The 14844-nt window shown below is 43.2% G+C and overlaps 1 protein-coding gene across 7 annotated transcripts; it reads right to left on the reverse strand.

Annotated features, from left to right (window-relative positions):
- Positions 1-10228: 10228 nt before the first annotated feature.
- LOC123091650 (uncharacterized) lies at positions 10229-14105 on the reverse strand (the record flags this gene model as incomplete). Of its 7 annotated transcripts, none has more annotated exon segments than XM_044513231.1 (9): positions 10229-10590; positions 10681-10763; positions 11344-11551; positions 11669-11681; positions 12683-12747; positions 13062-13108; positions 13257-13329; positions 13737-13799; positions 13871-14105. In XM_044513231.1, coding segments are annotated over 7 exon segments (581 nt in total), but the record flags the coding sequence as incomplete, so codon positions are not given.
- Positions 14106-14844: the final 739 nt, after the last annotated feature.

Genomic DNA, 14844 nt, shown 5'->3' on the forward strand with positions numbered 1-14844 from the left:
GCATTCACGTTAAATAGGGCACCATCAAAATTCGTTGAGACGACTCCTTATGAACTGTGGTTTGGCAAGAAACCAAAGTTGTCGTTTCTTAAAGTTTGGGGCTGCGATGCTTATGTGAAGAAACTTCAACCAGATAAGCTCGAACCCAAATCGGAGAAATGTGTCTTCATAGGATACCTAAAAGAGACTATTGGGTACACCTTCTATCACAGATCTGAGGGCAAGATTTTCGTTGCTAAAATCGGATCCTTTCTAGAGAAGGAGTTTCTCTCGAAAGAAGTGAGTGGGAGGAAAGTAGAACTTGATGAGATAACTGTATCTACTCCCTTATTGGAAAGTAGTTCATCACAAGAACCGGTTCCTGTGACAACTACACCAATTAGTGAGGAAGCTAATGATATTGATCATGAAACTTCAGATCAAGTTTCTACTGAACCTCGTAGGTCTACCAGAGTAAGATCCGCACCAGAGTGGTACGGTAATCCAATTCTGGAAGTCATGTTGCTTGACCATGATGAACCTACGAACTATGAGGAAGCGATGATGAGCCCAGATTCCGTAAAATGGCTAGAGGCCATGAAATCTGAGATGGGATCCATGTATGAAAACAAAGTATGGACTTTGGTTGACTTGCCCGATGATCGGCAAGCAATTGAGAATAAATGGATCTTTAAGAAGAAGACTGACGCTGATGGTAATGTAACTGTCTATAAAGCTCGACTTGCTGCGAAAGGTTTTCGACAAGTTCAAGGAGTTGACTACGATGAGACTTTCTCACCCGTAGCGATGCTTAAGTCTGTCCGAATTATGTTAGCTATTGCTGCATTTCATGATTATGAAATTTGGCAAATGGATGTCAAAACTGCATTCTTGAATGGATTTCTGGAAGAAGAATTGTATATGATGCAGCCAGAAGGTTTTGTTGATCCAAAAGGTGCTAACAAAGTGTGCAAGCTCCAGCGTTCCATTTATGGACTGGTGCAAGCATCTCGGAGTTGGAATAAACGCTTTGATAGTGTGATCAAAGCGTATGGTTTTATACAGACTTTTGGAGAAGCCTGTATTTACAAGAAAGTGAGTGGGAGCTCTGTAGCATTTCTGATATTGTATGTAGATGACATATTATTAATTGGAAATGATATAGAATTTCTGGATAGCATAAAGGGATACTTGAATAAAAGTTTTTCAATGAAAGACCTCGGTGAAGCTGCCTACATATTGGGCATCAAGATCTATAGAGATAGATCAAGACGCTTAATAGGACTTTCACAAAGCACATACCTTGATAAAATTTTGAAAAAGTTCAAAATGGATCAGGCAAAGAAAGGGTTCTTGCCCGTACTACAAGGTGTGAAGTTGAGTCAAACTCAATGCCCGACCACAGCAGAAGATAGAGAGAAAATGAAAGATGTTCCTTATACTTCAGCCATAGGCTCTATCATGTATGCAATGTTGTGTACCAGACCTGATGTATGCTTAGCAATAAGCTTGGCAGGAAGGTACCAAAGTAATCCAGGAGTCGATCACTGGACAGCGGTCAAGAACATCCTGAAATACCTGAAAAGGACTAAGGATATGTTTCTCGTATATGGAGGTGACAAAGAGCTAGTCGTAAATGGTTACGTCGATGCAAGCTTTGACACTGATCCGGACGATTCTAAATCGCAAACCGGATACGTGTTTTTATTAAACGGTGGAGCTGTAAGTTGGTGCAGTTCTAAACAAAGCGTCGTGGCGGGATCTACATGTGAAGCGGAGTACATAGCTGCTTCGGAAGCAGCAAATGAAGGAGTCTGGATGAAGGAGTTCATTTCCGATCTAGGTGTCATACCTAGTGCATCGGGACCAATGAAAATCTTCTGTGACAATACTGGTGCAATTGCCTTGGCAAAGGAATCCAGATTTCACAAGAGGACCAAGCACATCAAGAGACACTTCAATTCCATTCGGGACCAAGTCCAAGTGGGAGACATAGAGATTTGCAAGATACATACGGATCTGAATGTTGCAGACCCGTTGACTAAGCCACTCTCACGAGCAAAACATGATCAGCACCAAGACTCCATGGGTGTTAGAATCATTACTATGTAATCTAGATTATTGACTCTAGTGCAAGTGGGAGACTGAAGGAAATATGTCCTAGAGGCAATAATAAAGTTATTATTTATTTCCTCATATCATGATAAATGTTTATTATTCATGCTAGAATTGTATTAACCGGAAACATGATACATGTGTGAATACATAGACAAACATATAGTCACTAGTATGCCTCTACTTGACTAGCTCATTAATCAAAGATGGTTGTGTTTCCTAACCATAGACATGTGTTGTCATTTGATTAATGGGATCACATCATTAGGAGAATGATGTGATTGACATGACCCATTCCGTTAGCCTAGCAATTGATCGTTTAGTATATTGCTATTGCTTTCTTCATGACTTATACATGTTCCTGTAACTATGAGAATTATGCAACTCCCGTTTACCGGAGGAACACTTTGGGTACTACCAAATGTCACAACGTAACTGGGTGATTATAAAGGAGTACTACAGGTGTCTCCGAAGGTACATGTTGAGTTGGCGTATTTCGAGATTAGGTTTTGTCACTCCGATTGTCGGAGAGGTATCTCTGGGCCCTCTCGGCAATGCACATCATTATAAGCCTTGCAAGCAATGTAACCAAATGAGTTGGTTACGGGATGATGCATTACGGAACGAGTAAAGAGACTTGCCGGTAACGAGATTGAACTAGGTATTGGATACCGACGATCAAATCTCGGGCAAGTAACATACCGATGACAAAGGGAACAACGTATGTTGTTATGCGGTTTGACCGGTAAAGATCTTTGTAGAATATGTAGGAACCAATATGGGCATCCAGGTTCCGCTATTGGTTATTGACCGAGAATAGTTCTAGGTCATGTCTACATAGTTCTCGAACCCGTAGGGTCCGCATGCTTAACGTTATGATGACAGTTTTATTATGAGTTTATAAGTTTTGATGTACCGAAGTTTGTTCGGAGTCCTGGATGTGATCACGGACATAACGAGGATTCTCGAAATGGTCGAGACATAAAGATCGATATATTGGAAGCCTATATTTGGACATCGGAATCGTTCCGGGTGAAATCGGCATTTTACCGGAGTACCGGGAGGTTACCGGAACCCCCCGGGGGGTTATTGGGCCTACATGGGCCTCGAGGGAGAAGAGGGAAGGAGGCAGGAGGGGGCCGCACGCCCCTCCCCTTCCTAGTCCGAATAGGACAAGGGAAGGGGGGCGGCGCCCCCCCTTTCCTCCCCCTCTTCCTCCTCTTTCCCCCCTTCTCCTATTCCAACTAGGAAAGAAGGGAGTCCTACTCCCGGTGGGAGTAGGACTCCCCCCTTGGCGCGCCCTCCTTGGCCGGCCGCCTCCTCCCCCCTGGCTCCTTTATATACGGGGGCAGGGGGCACCCCATAGACACACAAGTTGATCTACGGATCGTTCCTTAGCCGTGTGCGGTGCCCCCCTCCACCATATTCCACCTCGGTCATATAGTCGCGGAGTTTAGGCGAAGCCCTGCGCCGGTAGAGCATCATCATCGTCACCACGCCGTCGTGCTGACGGAACTCATCCCCGAAGCTTTGCTGGATCGGAGCCCGGGGATCGTCATCGAGCTGAACGTGTGCTGAACTCGGAGGTGCCGTACGTTCGGTGCTTGGATCGATCGGATCGTGAAGACGTACGACTACATCAACCGCGTTGTTCTAACGCTTCTGGTTACGGTCTACGAGGGTACGTGGACAACACTCTTCCCTCTCGTTGCTATGCCATCACCATGATCTTGCGTGTACGTAGGAAATTTTTTGAAATTACTATGTTCCCCAACACTTTCCCCCACCGAATCACCTGTCCAAAAACACGAAACACCGGGGATACTTTCCCGGATGTTTCCCCCTCTCGCTGGTATCACCTACTACCGCGTTAGGGCACACCTAACCCCGCTCATTGTCATGTCATGCATCGTCATCCTTATGTTTGCATTGTATTTACTGTTTCTTCCCCCTCTTCTCTCCGGTAGACTATGAGACCGACGCTGCTGCTGCCCAGTTCGACTACGGTGTTGATGACCCCTCCTTCTTGTGAGAGCAACCAGGCAAGCCCCCCCCTTGATCACCAGATATCGCCTATTCTTCTCTATACTGCTTGCATTAGAGTAGTGTAGCATGCTACTGTTTGGTTACCCCTATTCTGTTGCATAGCCTGACATTGTTGCTACAGTCGTTGATACCTTACCCGCAATCCTAAATGCTTAGTATAGGATGCTAGTTGATCATCATTGGCCCTACATTCTTGTCAGTATGCCTTGCTATATTATCAGGCCGTGATCACTTGGGAGGTGATCACGGGTATATACTATACATATATACATACTATACAGATGGTGACTAAAGTCGGGTTGGCTCGTTGAGTACCCGCAAGTGATTATGATGTGGGGGCTGAAAGGACAGGTGGCTCCATCCCGGTAGAGGTGGGCCTGAGTTCCCGATGGCCCTCGACTGTTACTATGTGGCGGAGCAACAGGGCAGGTTGAGACCACCTAGGCGAGTGGTGGGCGTGGCCCTGGTCGGCGTCCGCGGTTACTTCATAATAACACGCTTAACGAGATCTTGGTATTTGATCTAAGTCTGGCCATTTGGTCTATACGCACTAACCAACTACGTGGGAAAGATATGGGCACTCGACGTCGTGGTATCAGCCGAAGCCTTCTTGACGTCAGCGACGGAGCGGCGCGTGCCGGATTGGACTGGAACGCCTGGTCTTGTATTAGGGAGCTAGGTCTGCTTCCGGCCGCCCTCGCAACATGCAGGTGTGCAATGGGCGATGGGCCCAGACCCCTGCGTGCATAGGATTTAGACCGGCGTGCTGACCTCTCTGTTGTGCCTAGGTGGGGCTGCGACGTGTTGATCTTTTGAGGCCGGGCATGACCCAGGAAAGTGTGTCCAGCCAAATGGGATCGAGCGTATTGGGTTATGTGGTGCACCCCTGCAGGGAAGTTTATCTATTCGAATAGCCGTGTCCCTAGGTAAAAGGACGACCCGGAGTTGTACCTTGACCTTATGACAACTAGAACCAGATACTTAATAAAACACACCCAGACAAGTTCCACAGACAACCCGGTGATCGCTTTTCCACAGGGCGATGAGGGGAGGATCGCCGGGTAGGATTATGCTATGCGATGTTACTTAGAGGACTTCAATCTACTCTCTTCTACATGCTGCAAGACGAAGGCTGCCAGAAGCGTAGTCTTCGATAGGACTAGCTATCCCCCTCTTATTCTGGCATTCTGCAGTTCAGTCCACTAATATGGCCTCCTTACACATATACCCATGCATATGTAGTGTAGCTCCTTGCTTGCGAGTACTTTGGATGAGTACTCACGGTTGCTTTTCTCCCTTTTTTCCCCCTTTCCCTTCTATCTGGTTGTCGCAACCAGATGCCGGAGCCCAGGAGCCAGACACCACCGTCGACGACGACTCTTACTACACTGGAGGTGCCTACTACTACATGCAGGCCGCTGACGACGACCAGGAGTAGTTTAGGAGGATCCCAGGCAGGAGGCCTGCGTCCCTTTCGATTTGTATCCCAGTTTGTGCTAGCCATCTTATGGCAACTTGTTTAACTTATGTCTGTACTCAAATATTGTTGCTTTCGCTGACTTGTCTATGATCGAGCACTTGTATTCGAGCCCTCGAGGCCCCTGGCTTGTAATATGATGCTTGTATGACTTATTTATGTTTTTAGAGTTGTGTTGTGATATCTTCCCGTGAGTCCCTGATCTTGATCGTACACGTTTGCGTGCATGATTAGTATAAGATTGAATCGGGGGCGTCACACTATTATATGATGATGGTCTCGACACTTATTTGGGGAACAAACGATGTGTTATTAAGCTTGATCATGATGATATTGGTCATGGCGTTCGCCATGACAAACTCTATAGACTCCTTTTGAATGACTCCTCTGAATCTTCGAATGTTTGTGATGTAATAAATAAGTATGAGACTTCGTCGAAATTATGGCACTGTTGTTTAGGCCATATTTCGAAGAGGAGAATGGAGCATCTCATTAAAGAAGAGATACTTCACCCCTTAGACTTCTCAGATTTAGATCACTGGATCGATTGTATTAAGGGAAAATTCATAAAACAAATTAAGAAAGGACCAATTCATAGTAGTGCAGTTTTGGAATTAATCCACACTGACATTTTTGGTCCATTTCCTATTACTTCTGTCGATGGATATGACTCCTTTATTACTTTCACCAAGGATTATTTCTGTTGTGGATACATTTTTCCTCTTCGCGAACGATCTGAAGCACTCGATAAATTTAAAATCTACAAAGCTGAAGTAGAAAATCAGCATAATTTGAAGATTAAAGTAGTGCGATCAGATCGGGGCGGAGAATATTACGGGAGAATGCAGCTTATGGACAAATTCCTGGCCCCTTTGCTCTATTTCTTCAAGAAAATGGAATAATCGCCCAATACTCAATGTCGGGTGAACCTCAACAAAATGGAGTCGCTGAAAGACGCAACCGTATACTTATGGATATGGTACGGAGCATGGTTTTGCAACTCCGGTTTACCGGTTAATTTGTTGATGGAAGCATTAAAGACAGACGTGCATATACTTAATCGGGTTCCTAGTAAGTCAGTACCAAAGACATCTTATGAATTGTGGACTGGGAAGAAACCCAAATTAAATTATTTGCGTGTGTGGGGTTGTCCCTCTGAAGCTAAAAATTGTAATCCACACATTGGGAAATTAGATCCTAAAACGGTCAGTTGCCATTTTATTGGATATCATGCAACATACAAAGGCTTCTGTTTCTATTGTCCAACACGTACCACTAAAATTGTCGAAATGAGGCACGCTAAATTTTTAGAGAATGTTAATGTCGGTGGGAGCTCCGAGGCAAGAAAAATCACGCTTGAGGAAATTCAGGTTGACATACCAGTACCATTGATCCCAGAGTCTGTTTTTCCTTTGTCTTCAAGCGCAACACCTCTAGTTGATGATTCTGGGCTTACTGGTGCAACGCCTAATAATGAGCCTCACATAACCCAGTCTTCTGTGACATCTAATGAACCTTTACGTAGATCACAACAGGATAGGAGAGCTGCCATTAATACAGATGAATATGTTGTTTACATGAATGAAGATGGAAATGACATTGGTAAGGCAAATGATCCCACCCCCTTTTGAGGAAGCCATGACAAGTGGACATTCGTCTAAGTGGCTTGAGGCCATGAACGATGAAATGAAGTCCATGAGTGTTAATGATGTTTGGGATCTAGTAGAAATTCCCGACGGAGTCAAAAAGGTGGGCTGCAAGTGGGTCTACAAAACTAAGCATGACTCTAAAGGAAATGTCGAATGATTCAAAGCAAGACTTGTCGCTAAAGGGTTTACACAAAGAGAGGGCACAAACTATGTTAACACATTTTCTCCTGTCTCGAAGAAGGATTCACTAAGAATTGTTATGGCTCTTGTTGCTCATTACAATTTAGAGCTACATCAGATGTATGTTAAAACCACATTCCTTAATGGTGACTTGCGTGAGAATGTATATATGGCTCAACCAAAAGGTTTTGTCATAGAAGGCAAGGAACATATGGGATGTCGACTTAAGAAATCTATCTATGGACTAAGACAAGCGTCTAGACAGTGGTACCTTAAATTTGATGAGGTTATAAGGAAATTTAATTTTAAGGAAAATGAAGTGGACAATTGCATATACATTAAGACTAGTGGGAGCAAGTTTATCATATTAGTACTTTATGTGGATGATATCTTGCTAGTGAGCAGTGACTTAGACATGTTGTATGATACCAAAAGATATCTTTCATCTAATTTTGGCATGAAAGATCTTGGAGATGCCTCTTATGTTCTGGGCATAGAAATTCATCGAGATAGGTCTAAAGGGACATTAGGATTGTCCCAGAGGACATATATTGATAAAGTCCTTAAAAGATACAGCATGCATAACTGCTCTTCCACTCCCACACCTATTGTTAGAGATGATAAGTTTGGTCTATTTCAATGTCCCAAGAATCAATTAGAGATTGATCAAATGAAAACAATCCCTTATGCTTTGGCTGTTGGGAGCATTATGTATGCTCAAGTATGTACACATCCCGACTTAGCGTATGTAACTGGAATGCTAGATATCAGTCTAATCCAGGCTTAGATCACTGGAAAGTTGTCAAGAAAGTCATGCGCTATCTGCAAGGGACCAGGAATTATATGCTTACATATAGAAAGACCGACAACCTAGAAACTATGGGTTACTCAGACGCTGATTTTGCAGGGTGTGTGGATAGTAAGAAATCCACATCAGGTATATCTTCACACTTGCAGGAGGAGCAATTTCATGGAAAAGCTGCAAACAGACACTTACTGCATCTTCAATGATGCAATCAGAGTTTGTGGCATGTTTTGAGGCTACCGGGCAAGCCGTATGGCTTAAGAACTTTGTCCTCGGACTTAGAGTGGTAGACGGCATAAATAAACCACTTACATTATTTTGCGATAATCAAGCTGCAGTTTTCCTTTCGAGTAACAACAAGTCAAGTGGTGTTGCCAAACATATTGACCTTAAGTATCTTGTTGTGAAAGATAGAGTCCAAGATCAAACAATTAAAATTCAGCATATAAATACTAAATTGATGATTGTTGATCCCGTGACTAAAGGCTTGCCACCAAATCTCTTTCGAGAACATATTGCTAGCATGGGTTCAATGGAAAGCCTATAACGATTGGGGTAACTAAAATGATGAGATCTCAATATTTGAACTTGGAATAAGGAACTTTGTTTCGCTTACTAAGTGCACATAATGATTAATAAAGAAACAAACTATTAGGACCATAATTAGGGAGTATGGATGCATCATGCATGCACGTACAAACTCCCAACCATAAATAATTATCCATTCTGAGATGAAGTGTTACACTATAGATTTTGGGGTTCTAGTAATGATTACACTATTGCTGTGAATACATTATCTTGGTGTGATATTTTTGTCGAAGTATGGACTAATGATGTTAACCATTCAATCAAGTGGGAGAATGTAAAAATATTAAGTGATTGAATGGTTAAGATGTTAATTATCCTAAGTCAAAGTGTGGGCCCATTAGTTAACTACATGATTAACACTAATTAATGGTAATTAGCAATTTGCGCCTCTGATTGGGGGGCTAATTACTAATATGGTTAGGTCCCACATCATATACATCGCTGTATACAAAGGAGGGCACCCTTGCACCTATTTGATCGTCGTATCGTTTAGGATAACAGTGCCATCCGAAATTCACTCCAAATCCACTCGGGAGTGCGCTGGACGTTGACGTGAATCCCTGTCCTTGCTCCAGCGAGGTGCCGGAGTGATCTACTACGCTGTTGCAGTTCGTCATCGGACTCCACTTCTTCCACCGAGATGGCCTTTCCAAACGGAGGTATAAACACACTACTGTCCACTAATTTCCGCATCAAATCGAGCAGTGTTCATGTGTATTAGATAAGATCTGATTAGGAGTTGCATAATCTCAGTAAGTAATCTAACAAATGCAGGTAACTGTCATTTTTAACAGGCTTGAAAAACATTAGGTATGTAAAAATCAAGGGATGAGAGAGAGCATTGTTTGGAAGACGGCACGTGCGACCGACAAGATGCCATACAATGATCGGGATTAGGTGAAATGAGACAGAGAGTACCCCCTCTGCAAACTAATATAAGAGTGTTTAGATCACTATTTTAGTGATTTAAACGCTCTTATATTAGTTTACGGAGGGAGTATTTCCTAAGTCTTGCACATCCCTATCAACGTATAATTAAGGTGATGGAGCTAGCTCCTGGCCCTGGGGATGAGCTATCCTCTGTTTAATACTAGTTGTGTAGATCGAAAACGCGCCTTGGTGCGAGGGTGCCCATCCCAACGACATGGCCAAGCACATAAAGATCAAACGGCATGATGCATTATAGACAACGGAGATGGTAAACTACGAAGACCAGGAGTACAACATGGCACACATTGCCTACGACAATAAGTTCGGTGCAAAGGAAGCATGAATGTATCTGTCTCAACACTGACCATGCATTGGTGGTCTCGTTTGTTTGTCAGACAACTATTCACTAAAATGGTGCAGCTTGAAAGGAGCACATATATCAGACAAATTAACCAAGTATGAGAGATTCTAATTAATGGTGATATATTGTTTTAAAAAATCATTGGTAGTCTCGTTTGTTCATTAGACAACTATTTAATGACACACACACACACACACACACACACACCTTTCTTCCTATATTAATGGTAGACCTTAACTTCAACTCTACACAGTTCAACATTCCTCAATGATTCATCGCCGGCATTGACAGCAGTAAGAGAAATCGGTCAATTCGCTACAACCAACGAATACAACCTAAGGATAAGCTATACAAAATAGACATGTTCTCCGTTTTCCTGATTCACTCTTCTTGCTCCACTTCACCATATGGCTTGAGCATCGATAACTTCCTCTCCAATCCACCTTTGCAAGTAGAGTTTCTGCAGGTTGATTCCATTGGTGTAATTAACATTAATAAATAAAAATACTCATAATGATAGTTTAATTGAAAATTCTACAAAGGACGATACCTTTCATGGCTGTGGTACCCACTTCAGCTTTGTATACAACGGTGCAGGAGGCCATTTATAGCAAAACAGGTTGAATTTTGAACCTGCTGGAACATGAGATCTATGGTTGTAAGCCATTTTTTATGCTGGGAGATATACCAACGTCAATGTCATTTATAGGTAGTCATAAACAAAATGGTTGTAAGCCATGTTTACAGCTCAAAACTCATGAATTTCGCTCTCTATGATTTAGAGAGAAACATTCAACATTTTAACTTACCTGAACATGGATCATGTATCTAAAACTATTTATTTTTCAAGGGAAGTATCTAAAACTATTTATTTATTTCAAGTGAAGAATCTACAGCCGTCGCTCATGTGAGGAAATAATCCACGTAAACTACGGGGATATAAAGGTCATATCCTAAAAAGTAGTGGTACACAACAAGACAAAGATCATATATTGGACATAGAAGATTTTTCTGTTAGCAAGGGTAGAGGAGAATATTAGATATATTTGATTAAGCTTTAGAGAGGGTGTGGACCATAAATTCTTCAATCAGAAATTGCCAATATATCAAATACAGTTTGGAGGCTTTCCAAGACATTGGTTATCTTGCTGTGAACACTGGAACAGAGCAAGCACAAACTAAGGTAGAGAAAACAGAAGAATAGATATGCTACCTGCAGGTTGCGACAGCTGTAGCATGGCGGTGGCTGTCCGCATGGATAGGTTCACAGCAGCGGTGCAGGGCAGAAGAGGTCCTGGCTGAGGCAGAAGGACCCCCGACGGCGGTGTTGGAAGGATCACATCGACTGTATGTAGCATACGTTTCTTCTTTTGTGTTTGCTCTGTTTCGCCCTGGTTTTGCTGCTTCGATCCTTGTGTGCTCTTTTGTATGCGAGCATTGATTGCGTCATTGTCACAAATATTGGGATTAGCAGCATGAAGTCATAAGAATGCGTAAAGTCATATGTAAAGCACATGGTTCTAATTCTGTCAAAATACCTCTGCACAGAATCTGCCATGGGTAACCTTAGAAACATTTGGTGTCATACTTGCCGCACCAACCTTCCATGGATTAAGTAGATTTTTTATCAAAGATGCAAATCATTTGACTATGCACACAATACTAAATAGCTAGTCACCAATTCAACCAAACAGACGGTGAGCAAATGTCCATAGAAAAAGAAGGCACGAATGCATTGCTTGCTTCACGCACACAATGCATATGTTTCACCTCCCCACTTTCTGCTCTCTCCCTCTCCTCTGCATGTTCATCCCAATTCCATGTCTGAATGGGGAAAAACAAGGTCAACCGTACCATGAGGCACCCCCTGCAGAGCATAGTGCCTGAACTGGAAGAAAGCGAGGCCAACCATAAAATTGACGGTCTAAATTGTATGATCATTGAATCATCTGACTGAAGATTTAAGCCAACAACTAAACTAATGCCAGCTGACCATTTCTGTCATTAACTCAGCAGGGTACACAAATTGAAAGCACACAATTATAAAAAATATAAGTATCCTTATGATATTTGAGGTAAAGTAACCGGCTGCTTTTCATTATCTTCTATTTGACAAAGAGATGATAATCATTACAACAACTATAACTGCATCTATATTACTGAACATGAACAAAGAAGTGGGCAAGTATGTTTGTTCTCACATGTAATAGTGCATGTACACTAACCACATTGTTTTTTCCTAGCACCTGACCTTGGTTTGCTCCTGCCCGAGTGAGCACCTCGTGACAGTCAATTACTATTTGAACATGGCAGATACCTGCTCCAGTTTACTTAATTAAAACTGAAGCAATACAAGGTGCTATCAGACTACGTTCAGTGGCATTATATGGCTAATGACCATCTAACACAGAGTAGCAACAGATCATAGAAGCAGGAAAGCAACAGAATGACATAAAAAGGTAAAGAATAATCTGTACTACTTATGTATATAATGAAAAAGAGATGGTTCTCCTAGCCTCTGTATCATTATCATTTGGAAAATAATCAATTACCCTCCTGGATCTTATGTACCCGAGTGTCCCGGATGTTCGCCAAGCAAAGTTCTGCAAATGCCATTCTGTTAGAAGACAACCATAAGTAGTGCATATCATAATCAAATTGTTAGATGCATAATTAGATAATAGCTGAATAGATGGTTCTCATGGGTGAGCATGTGGCACAACATTTTATTTTGTAGAAGAAATAAGCACTATTTTTAGACATCAGTTTTACCAAGCAATTATATTTCTTCCAACCTAGCTAGATATGAAACCAAACTCTGCTTTTCTAGGCTAAAAAGGCAAACAGACTATGATAGGCTCTTGGAATCTGCATCTCGTCTACCAAAACATACACATGACCACCATTAGCTAACTGGAGAGAGGGAGAGACCTGATATCTTGTGAGAGGAAACTGAAACCAAACTCTGCTATTTTAGCCTAAAAAGGCAAACAAAATATGAGAGTTATTGTTTTCAAATGTTATTAAACGCATGGGCTGCTGTATAAATGAAGATGCATATTGGCATGTCTAGCTGAAATACCTACTCTAGATACTAATGTCTGGCTTGTCCGCAATACACTATACCTGATGCAATAGCTTATCTCTGAAATGTCCATGTGTTGTTGGCCCAAAGGTCGTCGCCGCAGACCAGGCACACCTGAAGAGAAGTCATTCAATCTTCGGAGGGATAAAACGAACCAAAATCAAACAAATCATAGCTATTCTATGCACCGCTTATTATGGCACATAATGCATTGTGCCTTCTATGCACTTCAGTGGGAACCCAAATTGTTTTTGCTCCATTTACTTGATTTAAGGCCTGGCTGCATGCATACGTACCTATCTGGAAGCTACAATGTGTGTTTATTCCTTACCAAAAGCATAAAACAAAATTACTTGCTAATGCCGCCAAATGAAAAAATTGTTACAGAACATGTGCGGGCTCATACAAACATACCAAACTGGATATGAACATATTCAACTCGTATGTTGTGTTAATACAACTTGTTATGGACTAAGAACTATAGTAAAAGCAACTCACAAAGAAACAATGGAGTTACACACCTAGCTCCGCTTCTTGGTTGATACACACCTTTCCTTCCTAATGGTTCCTCGTCCATAACAGACCTAGGTTGATTCAAAGGAGAGGGTGAGCGCCAGAGCAGATCGGAGAGGAGGAGGAGGGCGGACGAACTCACCGGAAACAGAGGAGGCCCAGCCCGATGCGCCCCGGCTGCCCCTCGTGGCCAGCGGGAAGCGGAACCGCACGTGGGGGCGAGGGAGGAGATGGAGAGGAGCCGTCGGAGTCCACCGGAGCCGCGCCGGCGGCGAAGACGCTGCCCTGCCCAGCCCGAAACCCTAGCCACGGCCGCGACCGAGCGTGAGAAGGACAGGAGCGAAGGAGAGGGGCACGAGTGGGGGTGGGGGCTAGGGTTCTGAACCAATCGGGCACTCTCCTCGCCCATACGTCCACACCAAGCCACGCACGGCCACACATGTGAAAAGACGAAAATGCCCTCGGCAGGGCACGGGAATAACAGCGGTGGCACGAGATCTTTACAGCGGGGAGTGAAATTGTTCTAGCAGTAACTCCATGTCAATCCTACGGCCCGGTTCCTCCCACCGCTCGATCCGACACCCGGAAACACATGAAGCGAGTCGATCCGACGGCCGAAATGCCCTGAGCTCTGAGAAGCCTCAAGTTCGCTCTTTCCTGAGTGGCGAGGCTTTACTTGAAAGACTTTGCGACTCAATCATTGTCTTAATTCCAAAGGTACAAAATGCCCAACACCTCTTTAAATTCCGCCCCATTAGCCTGTGCAATGTCTTGTACAAACTTGCATCTAAAGTTCTCGCTAATAGACTGAAGGTTTTTCTGAATGACATTGTCTCGGAGTTTCAGAGTGCTTTCGTGTCGGGCTGCTTGATCACGGACAGCGTGCTTGTTGCCTATGAATGTTTGCACACTGTTCGAAAACAACATTCCAAGAGGCCTTTCTTTGCTCTCAAAGTGGATATGATGAAGGCGTATGACCGCATCGAATGGGCATACCTCCATGGGTGTCTTCAGAAGTTGGGTTTTGCTCCTGCTTGGATACAAACTGTGATGTGCTGCGTTACCTCGGCAAGATATGCAGTGAAGGTGAATGGTGAAATCACTTCTGCCGTGGTG

This window comes from Triticum aestivum, chromosome 4B, assembly GCF_018294505.1.
Source record: "Triticum aestivum cultivar Chinese Spring chromosome 4B, IWGSC CS RefSeq v2.1, whole genome shotgun sequence".
NCBI lineage: Eukaryota > Viridiplantae > Streptophyta > Magnoliopsida > Poales > Poaceae > Triticum > Triticum aestivum.